The 15,937-nt window shown below is 38.0% G+C and overlaps 1 protein-coding gene across 2 annotated transcripts in view; it reads left to right on the top strand.

Annotated features, from left to right (window-relative positions):
* The first annotated feature begins 3,119 nt into the window (after positions 1-3,119).
* Positions 3,120-15,937, top strand: part of DARS1 (aspartyl-tRNA synthetase 1) — a 67,386-nt gene continuing 54,568 nt past the window's right edge. The window contains exons 1-3 of one of the 2 annotated variants that reach the window (XM_005899494.3): positions 3,120-3,317; positions 5,325-5,382; positions 8,221-8,313. In XM_005899494.3, coding sequence (XP_005899556.1) covers positions 3,252-3,317; positions 5,325-5,382; positions 8,221-8,313 — 217 coding nt within the window. In that variant the 5' untranslated portion in view covers positions 3,120-3,251. Of the gene's footprint in view, positions 3,318-3,594; positions 3,684-5,324; positions 5,383-8,220; positions 8,314-15,937 lie in introns of those variants that run through there. The other variant, XM_070389813.1, reaches the window with a different exon arrangement.

Below are 15,937 nucleotides of genomic sequence, written 5' to 3'. Positions count from 1 at the left end.
CAATGGTTATTTGGAGTTGCCTTTCCAGGGTCCATTTCCCTGTCCCTTAGTTTCTGACAGTGGTTTCCACATGGTTCCAGTAAGCTAACTCTGTTCCCAACTCCAGGGGAAATGCAACCTAGGCTAAACCAATCAGAATATTCTATTTGCCTGACTGTATGGATTGGTCAGTAGTGGACTTGTGTCCTTAACTGGCCCAGTCAAAGTGAATCTTAGGGTTCTCGCTGGAAATGCACGTACTTACCACTACTACGACAAGTTTCACATTTCTTTACCATTAGTTATATGCTATCTTACTAAGTGGATTATGTATTATTGAAAACCAGGATCGTAATTTATCTCTTTATTGCCAGAACCTGGCATAATTGTTGGCACAAATTAGCGCCTATAAATAATCATTGATCAATTAAAAGGGGAATAAAATTTATTCCTTTTCTTCAAATTTCACTTCTCAAATTTCAGGGCCATCTATCCATCTATAGAGCCACATTCAGCTGTTTGCATCTCTGTCCTTTCCTTCCCTCCATCCTGATCTAAGAATAAATGATATGCCCAATGTTGGTCTTTCAAAAAAATTACAGGTAAAATTTTCTTTCTTATTTCCCTGGGATGTGTATGGCATTTGCATGAATACTGGGCTCCCTTCTACTGTACAGCATCAGCACCAAAATCTCCACAGTGACTGAAGTAACTGCCTCTTTATGACGGTACCACATCAGCCATGTGCTACTGGAGAAGTCTCAGTTCCAGGACCAAATCATGGGTCCTTATTAAATGGGTCCTTACAATGCCCAGAAATAATACCAAATACCAAATAACCTGAAGAATTATAAATATTTTAACCTTTTCTATTCTCCTCAAATCACCAATCTCCCTTTTCTACCTCCCCTGGAACCTCCAAACTCATGATTCATAACTTAGCCTCCTCTTCTAGAGAAAACAGAAGTCATCACATGGGAGATCTCTCATTGCCCTAAAATCAAACATCTACCACTATCCTAGCATCCTCACCTCCAGCTGAGAGAGAGGAATTGTTCCTCTTCCCCTTGTCCCACCTCCTATCTCTCCCTTATTAAAAAAAAAACAAAAACCTTATACCATCACTCAATCCTTTTCTGTCTTGTATATCAATCTAGTTTTTCATGAATCTTTCCCATTAGTTTTTAAATGCACTGAGATATTCTCTTTAAAAAAAGCTTCACTTATTCCTTATTAACTACCACCTGTATTTTTCCTTCCGCTCCCATCTTATCTTCTCATTGTCTCCAAAAGACAGGAAAGGCAGTGAGGTACAGTGGTTAAGAACATGGATCCTGGCAACACACTACCTGCTTTGAAATACATCATTTAATGACCCTGAGACCATGGGCAGATTACTTCACTTCTCTCTGCCTGAATTTCCCCATAGACAAAAAGATTATAACACTGACATTAGTGCTTAGCACAGAGTAAGCACTATATAAAGGTTGGCTGTAATCACTTTTATTTTTATTTCTTTACTTTCACTCACTTCTCAGCCCATCCTTACCCCATCACTTCACATGTTTACTAAGAACACCAATGATTTCTATGTTGCTAAATCCAACAACTATTTTTCAGTTATCATCTTACTTGAAGCCCAGGCAGCAATTGACAATGTTAACACTGTCTTCTTGGAACATCCTCTTCACTAGTCCAGGGGCATCAATTACCACCTACCCGGCAGTGTCTTCTTCATCTTTATCTGCCCATCTTTATCTAGACCCCACAAAGCTAGAGGTTTCCTGGACATTCTCCCCTTAAATGTCTCAAAGGCATTTTATATGCACTTCGTCCAAAACTGATCCAAGATCTTTCTCTCCCTAACCCCCTACCTTGAATATTCTTTTGTCTCTTCACCTGGCTAACTCCTACTCCTTCCTTAGACTTCAGCTGAAGTAAGAGTTTATCGGAGAAGCCTGAGGTGAATGCCTTCAAAGAAAATTTTAGCACTTGGTACCTCTATTTCACACCTGCAATGAGATGGTAAGTTACACGAGGGTTGGGACCATGTGTCTACTCACTATCCTATCCCAGGACATGAATGCAGTAACCTCCACAACCCGTTCAGTCGTGCTAGGGCCTAACGGCACTCTTGAAAAGTATAAACTGTGCCACTTTGCTCCAGGTTAAGATTACTAGAATAATTAAAACATGGCAGGGTGCAAATTAGTCTAGCAGAGGAAATAGTATTTTACCAAGCTTCTATATTAGTTTCAATTGCAATAAGAGGTTCGTGGATGAGAAAAAAAAAAAGCTTAAATTGGGAAGATTCATTCATTAGACAACCAACACATACATTGCCTTTAACAATGCAACCAGACCAATTGTGTGGCAATCAGTGCAATTGTGTGGAAGGTTTTGCCATTGGGTTTACACCTCACAGGTCTTAACTTTCCCTGCTGGCTCGGAGGGTAAAGCGTCTGCCTACAGCGGGGGAGACCAAGGTTCGATCCCTGGGTCAGGAAGATCCTCTGGAGAAGGAAATGGCAACCCACTCCAGTACTCTTGCCTGGAAAATCCCATGGACGGTGGAGCATGGTAGGCTACAGTCCACAGGGTCGCAAAGAGTTGGACACGACTGAGCGACTTCACTTCACTTACACCTCACATATGACTTGGACACCAGTATTCATTCCTACCTCAACAAGCCATCTACCTATAACCCAGCACTCCTGTGTCCCACTAGGAAGTGGGAAGTCTGCCGTAAGTCCAGGCAGCTACACTGCCGCTGGGGAGTACTGACGGAGAAGTTCAAGGGAGGAAAAGTCCTGAGCGTGTGTGGATGTTTTAGCAAACAGTTTGCTCTCAAAGCGAGGAGGAGTAAATACGGCTGAAAAGAGAACACAGTAGACTTCGCAGGTGGGATATAGTTGAAAAACGAATGCGTGGGAGATCGTGCCAACTGGCATGCCCGGGACCCGTCCCCTCCGAGTCGATCTCGCGAAACTGTAACTAATTCCCGGGGATTCCCTCTAACTCCAGGCAAAGTCCCGTAAGGGCGGGGCAAGAAAAGGAGACGCCGGCGCGCGGCCTTCAGCCTCCGGGATCTCGAGAGAACTGAGGTTATCGCGATCTTTCCGGAGCCTACACTCCACGCGGAGTCCGAGCTCGTGTGCTGTGACCGGAGTGCAGGGAGGGCGGAGACTGTGCGGGAGGGAGAAGCCCCTTTGGCCTGCCCTACGGAAGCCTGCGAGGGAGGGTGGTGATCGCTGCCCAGTCTAGTTGTCCAGATGCCCAGCGCCAACGCCAGCCGCAGGAGTCAGGAGAAGCCGCGGGAGATCATGGACGCGGCGGAAGTGGGTTTCCTCCTTCTCCGGGCCTGAACAGACCCTTGGGCCGGATCGCGCTGGCGGGGAGGGGGAGAGCGGGGGGTAGGGTAAGCGGGGGCCCTAGCCTCTGGATCCTTGGCGGCCCTTTGCCTGTAGGCCACGGGCCTGGGGTCCGGGCGCCCGGAGCCTTCAACCGGGCCTCCAGGGCCCTTGCCCGAGCACCTTAGCCCGACCCACCCCGGATCGCATTTCTTCCTAGGGCGCCTGGAGGCATGGCTTACAAGAAGCGCGTCTCTGAGCTGGAAGGCGGGGGAGGGGGGCGCGGAGGGCGTGAAGTACCCACTGCCCCGGAAGTAGGAGCGGCCGGGTCAACCTTAAACTTCGCTGGGTTAGGCACGTATTTCACGTTCTCCATCTCTTTCCCCGGAAATCTTTAATGTCCACTGATAATCGATTTTTGCTCAGCACTCGTGTACCTAATGTTTTTCAAGTAATGACAGTACTTCGTAAAGCGATCTGCCACTATAATGACCGTTTTCCATGTGACAGCTTTAGAGAAAAGCTGTCATTTTTATTTCCTTTCTTTTAAGTAATCCAAGTGAGGTAGGTGGGGAAGTTTGTAGGGAATGCGTTTGAGATGAAGTGACCGCAAATCATCTATGTAATTCATAATACCCTGTAGTCCATCAGTGCTTTTCAGAAATGAATGTTTGAAACCGTTCTACAAGTGATGTGTGCTCTTAGTGAAATTGAGATTTCTACCTAGCTGCTAATTTTTCTATTGAGGAGACATGAATTTGTGATAATCTGCATAAGGAATAGATCATTTTAAAAACATTAGATGGAATAGGGTTGCTGAAATATGAACAGTAGTAATAAGTGATCCCCTTTTTTCTTTTCACATGCTGTAACCTTTTTATGCTGCCCTACTACATTTTGTGACTGTATAGTAGGACTGGGGTTGTCTTTGTCTTTACAGTGTATTTTTTTTTATTTCGGAAAAAAATTGTTCAGTAAGCACCTTAACATGTTGTCTGGTTTGTTTTGGTGTAAATACAGAATTTAATGTCTTCCAAATCTAAAGGAGAGGATTCCAACAGATAACTGTAGTGACAGAAATGAATTGTTTTATTCACATCCTAAATTACCTTGAGGGAAACCATTTTTATGTATTCTTGATCTGATTAAGTATGTAATCTAGCAGTGTGCCTTTGCAAATAGTGTAGGTCTATAGACTATCTAAGGTAGACATTGTGGCAGAGTTATGTCACTTTATAGCTGGAAGGATCTTAAGAGATCATTTTCTCGGTAAAGTGAGATTAAAATAAAAGGCTGCTTAATTTAATAAGTATAGTTTCTTAATAAGTCTGGACTCTAGGCCTCGTTTTTCCTGTTCCTGGCTTAAAATCTGTAATAAGAATTTTGGTGTCATATTGTCAGTGTTGAAGCACTTGCAATCTGATATCCTGAAGACGGTTTTAGAACAGGAAGCTGGGAAATTTTTTGATGATACTTTACAAAAGGAAAGTTGTAGTTAGCTTTTATCCAACATCTCTGATTTCTAAAAACTGGACATCTGGTGCTCAGAAAGCTTATCCCTAACTGTTGGTTCTCTTTGAACATCTCTTCCTGTAATAGGAAGTTAATAAAACTGTGGTATCTCATCCTTCTCCCTTCAAAAAGAGGAAATTTATAACCCTGCTTTGAAGTAGTTTAATCTCCTTTTTGAAGAAAGTAGTTAAGATGTGTTGTACATGTGTGTAAATTTTATTTGAGAATGCTGTTCTGTATGGTATATCAATCCAGGAGTGGTGATTCTTGAAAATAAATTATCCAGAAGCTGGGTGCTTATCCTTTTCTATGGAGTGCATATTAAATGATACGACATATTTCCACAGGTTAAAACTACTAGTTTGAATTAATAGTCCTGAAAGTTAAAATGAATTCATCTTTTTCCGTTGTGTTTCTGTGTTTATTAATACTATGCTATTAGTGTTTAAATAAAAAGTCATAATGTAAAAACTTTTTTTGTAGGATTATGCAAAAGAAAGATACGGAGTATCTTCAATGATACAATCACAAGAAAAACCAGGTTAGTAGTTATGTGATAATTTAAAAAGGCTTTTTTTACTTTCTAATTCCAGGAAAGCTCTTCATAAAGTTTTAAGTAAGGCTGACATAACTGAAAACATAACTCTGAAAAACTTAAATGGCAAACTTATGCCATTGTTGTTGTTTAGTTGCTAAGTCACCTCTGACTCTTTGAGACCCCATCCACTGTAGCCGGCCAGGCTCCTCTGTCCATGTCATTTCCCAGGCAAGAATGGAGTGGGTTGCCATTTCCTTCTCCAGGGCATCTTCCCAACCCAGGGATGGAACACACATCTCCTGCTTGGCAGGCAGATTCTTCACTACTGAGCCACCTTGAAAGTCTAAGCATATGCCATAACCCTGTGCAAATATTATCAATATAGGGTCCCTAATCTAGAAAAGGAAGAAAATACATTAAATTAGTATATATTTAAGGGGTAAATTATATTAGAAAGATATTCCTAAGTGATCATGTAAAAAGATTTGACTCTGGCCTAGGAGATAAAAGATAGTTAATAGTAGCTGCTTTCTTCATATGCAGCCTTTTTTGCATGCCTCTTGAAGCTACCTCTTTTAGCACCCTCCTTATATAAATATGTCTTTGAAAATGATTTAATTGTTTCTCTCAGACCTGTAAGTTTGCTGTTTGTAAACATTTGTTTTCCTTTTATTGGTTTCTTTTTTGTTTGTGTCTATTTTTGTTCTCTTTTTTCCCCCCTATTTTATATATGCAATTTCAACAAGTTTATCCTACTCAGCAATTTAACAATCATTTTTCTTCTGGTAGACACCCCAAAGCTTTCAAGCTTTGGTACACCTGCAGACCTTTAGGCTCTGGCCCATTGGAAGCACCAAGTACTGCTAATATATATGCCTGCCTATGAATTTTATGCTTTGAAAATAATATACCCCAGGTCAGTTTTAATTGTTATTTTAGATTTAACTCATTGCATGGTCGCAACATCACTTTTCCTCCCCAACTTTGTTGGGAAAATGTGCAATGAAAGACCAAAATAGGTTGCTGAGAATAAACCATTTCCAAAAGATAAAGCTAGTAAAGTAAAATAATTGAGTATAAAATGGGATAGAAGCAATATGCTATAGGAGAGGACTACTACCCCTGCCAGGACAAGCAAAAGAGGTCATGTGAGACTTTTTCTCAGCTTATCTGTCTTCCTGAACTGCACTTCATTGAGCTCTAACATCAAAAATCTTACTAGAGTTTGACTCCTACATAAGCCTCAGTCACCCTTTGCCACAATTAATGTTCCCATTTAGCTATCAAATCCAGACTACTGTTATAACAGTAACTGTAACAGTTACAAGCTTTCCCTACCAAAAGAAAGGTTAAACTACCTATGTAATCTGATTACACTAAATAACAGCAAAATTCTACCCTTGGTTTTACCTCTGTTAAAATCAGAAAATTTTGTTCAATATAAAGTTATCTGTCTGCTTCCATTTCTGAGGTAGTAGGTTTTCAAATTGAAACCCTACTGCCACTAATCTTTGCCTTAGCCACTCATATTGGTGGGACTGTGACATGCACCTCAGCTATGTGTGGATACTTTAAAGGTTGAGAACGCCTATGCTACTTCATTGGAATGCCACATGAAAGAAGGGCCATTATTCTTTCTTTTCCAAAGTACTATTAAAATTACTGTAATCATGATGCTTACTAATAAGTCTATTCTTTTAGACTTATTGTTTTGTTTTGAATTTTGATTGTCTAGTAAGTTGTTTGGAGAAGGCAGTGGCACCCCACTCCAGTACTCTTGCCTGGAAAATCCCACAGACGGAGGAGCCTGCTGAGCTGCAGTCCATGGGGTCGCTAGGAGTCGGACACGACTGAGCAGCTTTACTTTCCGTTTTCACTTTCATGCATTGGAGAAGGAAATGGCAACCCAGTCCAGTGTTCTTGCCTGGAGAATCCCAGGGACGGGGGAGCCTGGTGGGCTGCCATCTCTGGGGTCGCACAGAGTCAGACATGACTGAAGCAACTTAGTAGCAGCAGCAGCAGGCAAGATATAGTATGTTGGTTTAGAATGGTGGCAGTGAAGATGAAAGAGAATTGGATAGGTTTTAGAGATATATTTAGTATAGTCAATTCATAAAACTTGAGGCAAATTGCATACAGAAGGTGATAGAGAAGGTGTTAACCCTTGTACAACGTGAGTAGGAATGTAAATTGGTTATAGCCACTATGGAAAACAGTACAGGGGTTCCTCAAAAAATTAAAAATAGAACTACCATATAATACAGCAGTTCCACTTCTGGGTATTTATCTGAAGAATATGAAAGTACTAATCAAAATATATGTGCACCCTTATGTTACCGCAGCATTTTTTCCAGTAGCCAAAATATGAAAATACGCTAAGTGCCTGTTGATAGAGAAATAGATAAGAAAGAAGACGTGGTATATTTGTGTGCCATTAAAAAAGGTGAAATCTTGCCTTTTGCAACAACATGGATGGAATACAAAAATTAATAAATAAGCAAACCAAACAACAAAACAGAGAGCAGAGTAGTGGTTACTAGAAGGAGCATGAGGGGAGGGTAAAAAGGGTAACAGGGTCAAATCGGTGGAAATGTTTGGAAACTAAACTTTTGGTATTGAGCATACTGTTAAGTATATAGAAGCTGAAATATAATGTTAAACATATGAAGCATATGATGTTGTAAACCAATAAAAAGAAAAGCAAAAGAAAAGAGTGTTGCTAGAGATAAGAATCATTTAAGATAATATCAAGTACTTATGTTAGCTGTCAAACAAAGTAATTTTGATCTTGATCTCTTTGTAAATTCTGAAGTACAAAATTGTTTCACTTTTCTACTACAGATCGAGTTTTGGTTCGAATTAGTGATTTGACAGTGCAAAAAGCTGGTGAAGTTGTTTGGGTGCGTGCAAGGGTTCATACAAGCAGAGCTAAAGGTAAGATCGATTAGATGGTTACAGGTCTTTCGGTAATCACTGAATTTTTCTTTTGCAATTTCTCACAAGGCAAGGCAGATCTTTAAAAACAAAATAGAAACACCTGTTTTCCTTCTTAAATCAAAGTAAAATATTCAGTTCAGTACAGTCACTCAGTCATGTCCGACTCTTTGCACGCCAGGCCTCCCTGTCCGTCACCAACTCCCGGACTTCACCCAAACTCATATGCATTGAGTTGATGATGCCATCCAGCCATCTCATCCTCTGTCTTCCCCTTCTCCTCCTGTCCCCAATCCCTCCCAGCATCAGGGTCTTTTTCAGTGAGTCAACTCTTCACATGAGGTTGCCAAAGTATTGGAGTTTTGGCCTCAACATCAGTCATTCCAATGAACACCCAGGACTGGTCTCCTTTAGGATGGACTGGTTGGATCTCCTTGCAGTCCAAGGGACTCTCAAGAGTCTTCTCCAGCACCACAGTTCAAAAGCATCAATTCTTTGGTGCTCAGCTTTCTTCACAGTCCAACTCTCACATCTATACATGACCACTGGAAAGACCAAAGCCTTGACTAGATGGACCTTTGTTGGCAAAGTAATGTCTCTGCTTTGTAATATGCTGTCTAGGTTGGTAATAACTTTCCTTCCAAAGAGTAAGCGTCTTTTAATTTCATGGCTGCAGTCACCATCTGCAGTGATTTTGGAGCCCCCAAAAATAAAGTCTGACACTGTTTCCCCATCTATTTCCCATGAAGTGATGAGACCAGATGCCATGATCTTAGTTTTCTGAATGTTGAGCTTTAAGCCAACTTTTTCACTCCTCTTTCACTTTCACGGCTAATTTTAGGTTCTTATCAGATATTCTTAATTTGGACTTTCCATCATCAAAAAGTCTACAAACAATAAATGCTGGAGAAGTTGTGGAGAAAAGGGAACCCTTTTGCACTGTTGGTGGGAATATAAATTGATACAGCCACCAAGAAAGACAGTATGGAGATTTCCTTAAAAAACTAGGATTAAAGCTACCATATGACCCAGCAGTCCCACTCCTAGGTATATACCCTGAGGAAACCAAAATTGAAAAAGACACATACACCCCAATGTTCATTGCAGCACTATTTATAATACCTAGAACATGGAAGCAACCTAGATGTCCATCAACAAATGAATGGATAAAGAAGTTGTGGTTCATCTACAAACGAATATTACTCAGCCATAAAAAGGAACACATTTGAGTCCGTTCTAATGAGGTGGATGAATCTAGAGACTATTACACAGAGTGAAGTAAATCAGAAAGAAAAATAAATATCATATACTAACTCATATATATGGAATCTAGAAATATGGTACTGATGAATTTATTTACAAGGCAGCAGTGGAGAAACAGAATAGACTTCTGGACACAGGGAGAGGGGAGGAGAGGGTGAGATATAAGGAGAGAGTAAAATGAAAACTTACATTACCATATGTAAAATACATAGCCAATGGGAATTTGCTGTATGTCTCAGGGAACTCAAACAGGGTCTCTGTATCAACCTAGAGGGGTGGGATGTGGAGGGAGATGGGAGGGGAAGGTCAAGAGGGAGGGGACATATATACACCTACCGCTGATTGATGTTGATGTTTGACAGAAAACAAAACTCTTTGAAGCAATTATCCTTCTATTAAAAAAAATAATAATAATAATTTGGCCTTAAAACTCAGGTGAAATCTAAAACTTTAAGGTACTTTTCTAGAACCTCTCAGAAGTTTGATTTTTTTGAAGTAAAGAGTGTTTTTGAGAAGTTTTTCATTTGTTAATATGAAAATATTCTAACATTTGTAATATTTACATAAGGAGAGAGGTAGAAGAGAGATACAGGTAGCCTGAGTTGTCAGGTAGCCGCTGGCTACATTTAGCTGTTAAAATTGAAATTCTGTAGCTCAGACATCAGCTGTATTTTGAGTGCTTAGTAGCCAGAGTGGTTAGTGGCTTCATATTGAACAGACAGGACAAATATAAAATATTTTTATCATTGTAAAAACTTCTGTTAGACAGTGCTAAGAATTTAGCATTAACAACAGAAAAGAAATACTAGGGGAGTTTGAACAAACTTCAATTTCTTATGGAAACTAGTGTTCCAAATTGCCTGAAAGTATTAGTGATTCTTATTAGTTTATAACTTTATGCTTTTAGACACTTTTTCACCCTTGATCATCCCCACAAACTTGTGAAATAGGTAGAATAGGCATTGCTATTCCTTATAAGTGAGGAGAGTAAGGCTCAGAATTATAAAGCTACTTGCCCTAATTCTCATAGTAACTGGTGGAATATGAACAGAATTCAGAAGCTTTTTAGGACACCTTCTGTTGCCCTAGCACTTAATTACTTCTATACTATGTAATACATTCTGTGTTACAACGCTTCTTTTTATTTTTAAATATTTATTATTGAATTAATATAGGCCTATTATTTTAAAAATTCCAACATTTTATACATATATATCTTACAGTCTTAGAATCACTTCTATTAAGAATTTGTCTATTCTTTCAGTATCCTCCCCCACATAGATGACTACTACTGGACTTTGAGAAAAATACTGGTAGAATTTTAACTTTTTAAAGAAATGTTGATTTGCCTTCATGAAAGGTTGGGCCATTTATTCTACCAGCAATAATCACACTGTATTGTAATCCTTCATTTATTTTCTCCCATTAGACGAGGAACCTTTGTTCTGTCCAAATTGGCACCTTGTTTCCTAAACAGTTACTTAGCAAATTAAAAGATGGAGTGCATGCTACATGTAATCCTGAACCAACAGTACTTCCCTCCACACTCAACCAAAAAATAGAACAGTTTGAATATGAGAAAAGACAACTACAGTGAATTCAAACACATCAGATATGTTTAAATCCATGTTTATAATGATGCTAAGGCAAACAAACGGAAAACCTAGTTGGTCATGACTGGAAGTGTCATTTCTGTATGAATTGTATATCACTGACTAATCAAATACTAGGTATGGGGAGGTGTCCCTTTAGAGAAGTATCTAGCCAATAAAATGAAGAATATTAGAACATTGTTATTTTGCCCCCAGTGAATTATCTGGGTATTGATCATCAGTGATTGCTAACAACATACAATAGAGAGACAACCAGAATATTTTATGTCTATTTATGAGAGAATACACCACCACCCAATGAAATAGTCTTACCCAAAAAGTTATACCTACATCTCGTTAAGCCTGTAGATCTAACTACCAAATTACAGGAAAGTTGTAGGACAAAGGAACATGTTAAACGACAATGGGGATACAGGCAGCAAAATCTAGACTGTAGTAAACTACGAGGCAAAAAAGGCCTGATCTCTTCAAGAAATAAATTGAACCAGGAGGAGGAGCCTATGGATTAAAACAGATCTATCTCTCAACTAATCACTTATTTAGATCCTAATTTAAATATATAGTTGAAAAGGGACTGAGACTGTTGAATATTTGAACATTGACTAGGTATTTGGTGTTAAAAAATTGTTCATTTTTTGAAGTTGAGATAATACTGTTGTAATGTTTCTTTTAAAAAGACATCTCTTACGGATCCATACCAAATTATATATGGATGAAATAATAGAGACTTTGCAGGAGTTTGCTTCAAAATAGTACAGAAATTGAGGGATAAGGCTGGAACAAATGGCCATGAATTGATAATTATTGAGATACATAAGGATTATAGGTAGGCATTGCTAACATTTACAAATAATCATTTTGTTCTTTTCTTTCAAATGTTTATCTCATTTGTTGTTTCTTTCTGCAATAATTAGTAGATTCCCCAGTTTTGCAAGGATTCTCACAATGAATAATTTTTCAAACAGTAGAGGTATAAACTCCTGCTGATTTATCATGTCTTTAGGTGTTCTGCATACAGTGTTACTAGGAAACAGTACCAAAGTTTAAAAAGTAGGTTAGAAGAAGTTTTCATCTAGTCCAAGTTTTCTGTCTCAGGAATAGGTGTTAAATTTTATCATTCCTTTTCCAGAAAAAATTTCCCCTCAAAATATCATTGTGTTGAGCATATTTTTATAGAGATTCAGTATACTCTCCTGTTTATTTTTTTGTTTGTTGGAAATAATCAGTTGATCTTCATTATTCACAGATTGTATATTTGCAAATTCACCTACTATAACATGTATTTGTAACCCCAAAATCAACACTTGGAGAGCTTTCACTGTCATTCACAGATGTACCAGATATTCACATGAGCAGTGGTGAGAAATTTGAGTCTCCTAATACAACATTATCAGCTGAGGTTAAACACAGTGAAGCTCTGCCTTGTATCAGCTCTCGCAAACAGGTGTCCTCTTTGCAGTCTATTCAGTGCTACATTCTTGACAGTTTTCTGCTTTATTTTGGTAATCTAACTGTTTAAAATTGCCTCTGAAGCACAGTGCTGAAGTGTTCTCTGGTATTCCTAAATAAAGGAGAGCCCATAATATATATTATGGAGAAAATATGAATTATTAATAGCTAAGTTTTGTCTCAGCATGAGTTATAGTGTTGTTGGACATGAGTTCTATGTTAATGAATCAACAATATATACTAAATAAGGTGTCTTTAAACAGAAATACACACAACTGATTTATGTATTGTTGGACTAATAAAAATACCATGACCAGACGTGCACAGAAACCTCACTCTATATTTCCCCTAGGAGCAGTGGTTCAGTACTTGCTAATTCATTGTTCCTGGTGACTTTATAAAATGTGTGCGTATGGTCAGTTATTCAGTCATGTCTGACTCTTTGCAACCCCATGAAAAACATACAAAACCACAAGTAGCTAGAACCGACTGTATGTAATTGTATTGGTTTACAATAATGGGTTTCTTAATGTTGAGCCATTTTTGGATTCTTGTAATAAACTGAATTTGGTAAAGGAGTGGATAGTATTTTTTTAGAATAGTACTAAGCTAAATTTCAGTAATTTTGTTTTTGAATCTTCATTAATCTGGTTTTTATAATTTTTACTTAGAAGATCCTACTTTGTTTTTAAGTTCAGATACTTGTGTGTGTGTAAGTTGTAAGTTAACCAGGTAATACGTTAATGTTTTCACATGGATTTTTCAAAGAGTACAAATAATATCTTCCTTTTTCTTCTCTACTGCGTATCCTTTGCCCCAGCCTTTGCCATTAATTCTTAATAGTTTGTCAGTGTCTTCCCCGCCAAATCTTTATTTTTAATGCACATATGCATACACATACATACATACATGATTTTGTTTTGTATGTGTTTTAATTTGTCTTATGTAGTTGATACCATATTTGTACATGGTTTCTATACCTTTTTTTTTTTTTTTCAGTTAACAATGTTTCTTGGAGATACTTCCATGATATTGGTTACAGATCTACATTAGGCAGTATTTCTCCAAAGTATTAAATTGCTGGGTTGAAGGGTTGGCATATGCATATTAAAATTTTCCAGCACCAGATTACACTCCTGAAATGCTATACTCAGTTATATTCCCCCAAGTGTGTGACAGTACCACTTGCTTCACACTCTTGGCAGTAATGATTGTCAGTGCTTTTTATTTCTGATAAGATTATTTGAAAAAGATAAATCTTTGAATTTCAGAATCCTGGTTGCTGCTACTCCCTTCTTCCTTACATGGAAAATTTATAATGACAATAAATATGACTGATTAGGAATCATTCATGTGTTTTAACTCCAGAAGTAGTAGCACATTAAAATTGGACTTAGAAAAACTACAAATGCTGTCAGTTTCAAGTAAAGTGCTGAAAAACCATGAATAAGGAAATTAAAGTGTCAAAAATATGACAGCTAGAATTCTGTTGGGGCGGGGAGCCTTTAGTCTGTTTATATAACAAATATTTGTATATTTTTCTCCTCAAATTAAGAGCAGTATTTTACGTATTTTTAAAGATTACAAATCAGATTTCTCACAATAGGTTTATGTATCAAATCCCTAAAATCAAGAGTTTTATATAGAAGTAAGGGGAAGTTTTTAATTCTTAATGAAACATTTAGCATTAGTTTCTTTGATTGTGAAAGCTTAAGTGCTTATTGAAAGTAATTGAAATGGCTGATTCATGTGAATGTATGGCAGAAACCACCACAATATTGTAAAGTAATTAGCCTCCAATTAAAATAAATTAATCAATATAAATCCTTGAAATGAAAGTAATTTAAATATGTATGATTCCTTTCAAATTTTATACATACTGCATGAAGTCATTGGCCCAAGATTATTCTTCCTAAAACCTTAACTTATACTTTCAAAAGAGCTGATTTATTTAGGTGGTCAGAGAGAATTTTTATTTGTTGTTGTATTTAGTCAGTAAGTCTTGTCCAACCCTTCGCCACCTTCTGTGGACTATAGCCCACAAGGCTTCTCTGTCCATGGGATTTTCCAGGCAAAAATACTGGAGTGGGTTGCCATTTCCTTCTCCAGGAGATCTTCCTGACCAAGGGATCAAACCCACATCTCCTGCATTGACAGGTGTATTTTTACCACTGAGTCACCAGAGAAACCCTTAGAATTTTTAATACCAAGAATCAAAACCTCAACTTATATCCATATAAGAATATTTCAGGGAAAATAATAAATGGAAAGTATTTTAAAACATATAGGTCTTTGTGGTTTATTCCATAATTGATTAACATAAGCAGTGAAGGAAGATGTTAATGTTGGGTGTTAGGAAGTGAACATACATCATCTAATAAATTCAGGAGCTTGGCAAGCTAAAGGACAGTAGGAATAGATGAAAACTAAGATTGCCTCACATCTTTGATAACTGGTTCTTCCACCAAGGCTTACTTCTTTATTGAGCCATCACTGAAGTGGAGATAAGAGTAAACGTTTTGTCTTGACTATGTACCATGTTTGTTCTTCAGCTTAGAAATAAAGATTGCACTTGATGCTATAAAGGAAGGTTTCCAACTTTACACTTTTCTAAAACGGGCTTCTTCTGTAAATTTAAGAAACTGCTTCTTCTAAAAACTTAAGAATAAAAGTACAACACAAATTTTTAACTGCTGAGGACTGAAAATATTTAAAAATAGTGAATTCATTTTGTTGTTTTGAACACTGACTTTTCCTTTCTATAAACTCACTTCTGCTGGGGCATTCCATGAAGAAAGATAAATTGTTCAGTCACTCAGTCATCTCTAGACTCTGCAGCCCCATGGACTACAGCATTCCAGGCTTCCCTCTCCCTTCACTATCTCCCAGTTTGCTCAAACTCATCCATTGAGTCATGACGCCATCCAACATCTCATTCTCCCTTGTTCCCTTCTCCTCCTGCCTTCAGTCTTTCCCAGCACTAGGGTCATATAGCAATTGATTAATCTGTCATATAAAGTTCTTGTATTAACTTAAGTAATGAGAACTCTTTGCTAAACTGAGAAATTATGTAATTGCTTCTTAGAATAAAAAATAATATATTGCTATAGTAAAAATTAACATCCTATAGTTCAGAAAGATGTAAGATGAACATTAGAGCTACACTATGACCCAGCAATCCCACACCTGGGCATGTATCCAGAAAAGACAAAAACTAGTTCATAAAGATAGATACACGCACCCCATTGTTCATAAGCGGCACTGTTTACAATAAGTAAGACACGGAAGCAGCCTAAGTG

This window comes from Bos mutus, chromosome 2, assembly GCF_027580195.1.
Source record: "Bos mutus isolate GX-2022 chromosome 2, NWIPB_WYAK_1.1, whole genome shotgun sequence".
Taxonomy (NCBI): Eukaryota; Metazoa; Chordata; class Mammalia; order Artiodactyla; family Bovidae; genus Bos; species Bos mutus.
The sequence above is the reverse complement of the archived record's forward strand: the minus strand, read 5'-3'. Positions and strand labels throughout refer to the sequence as shown.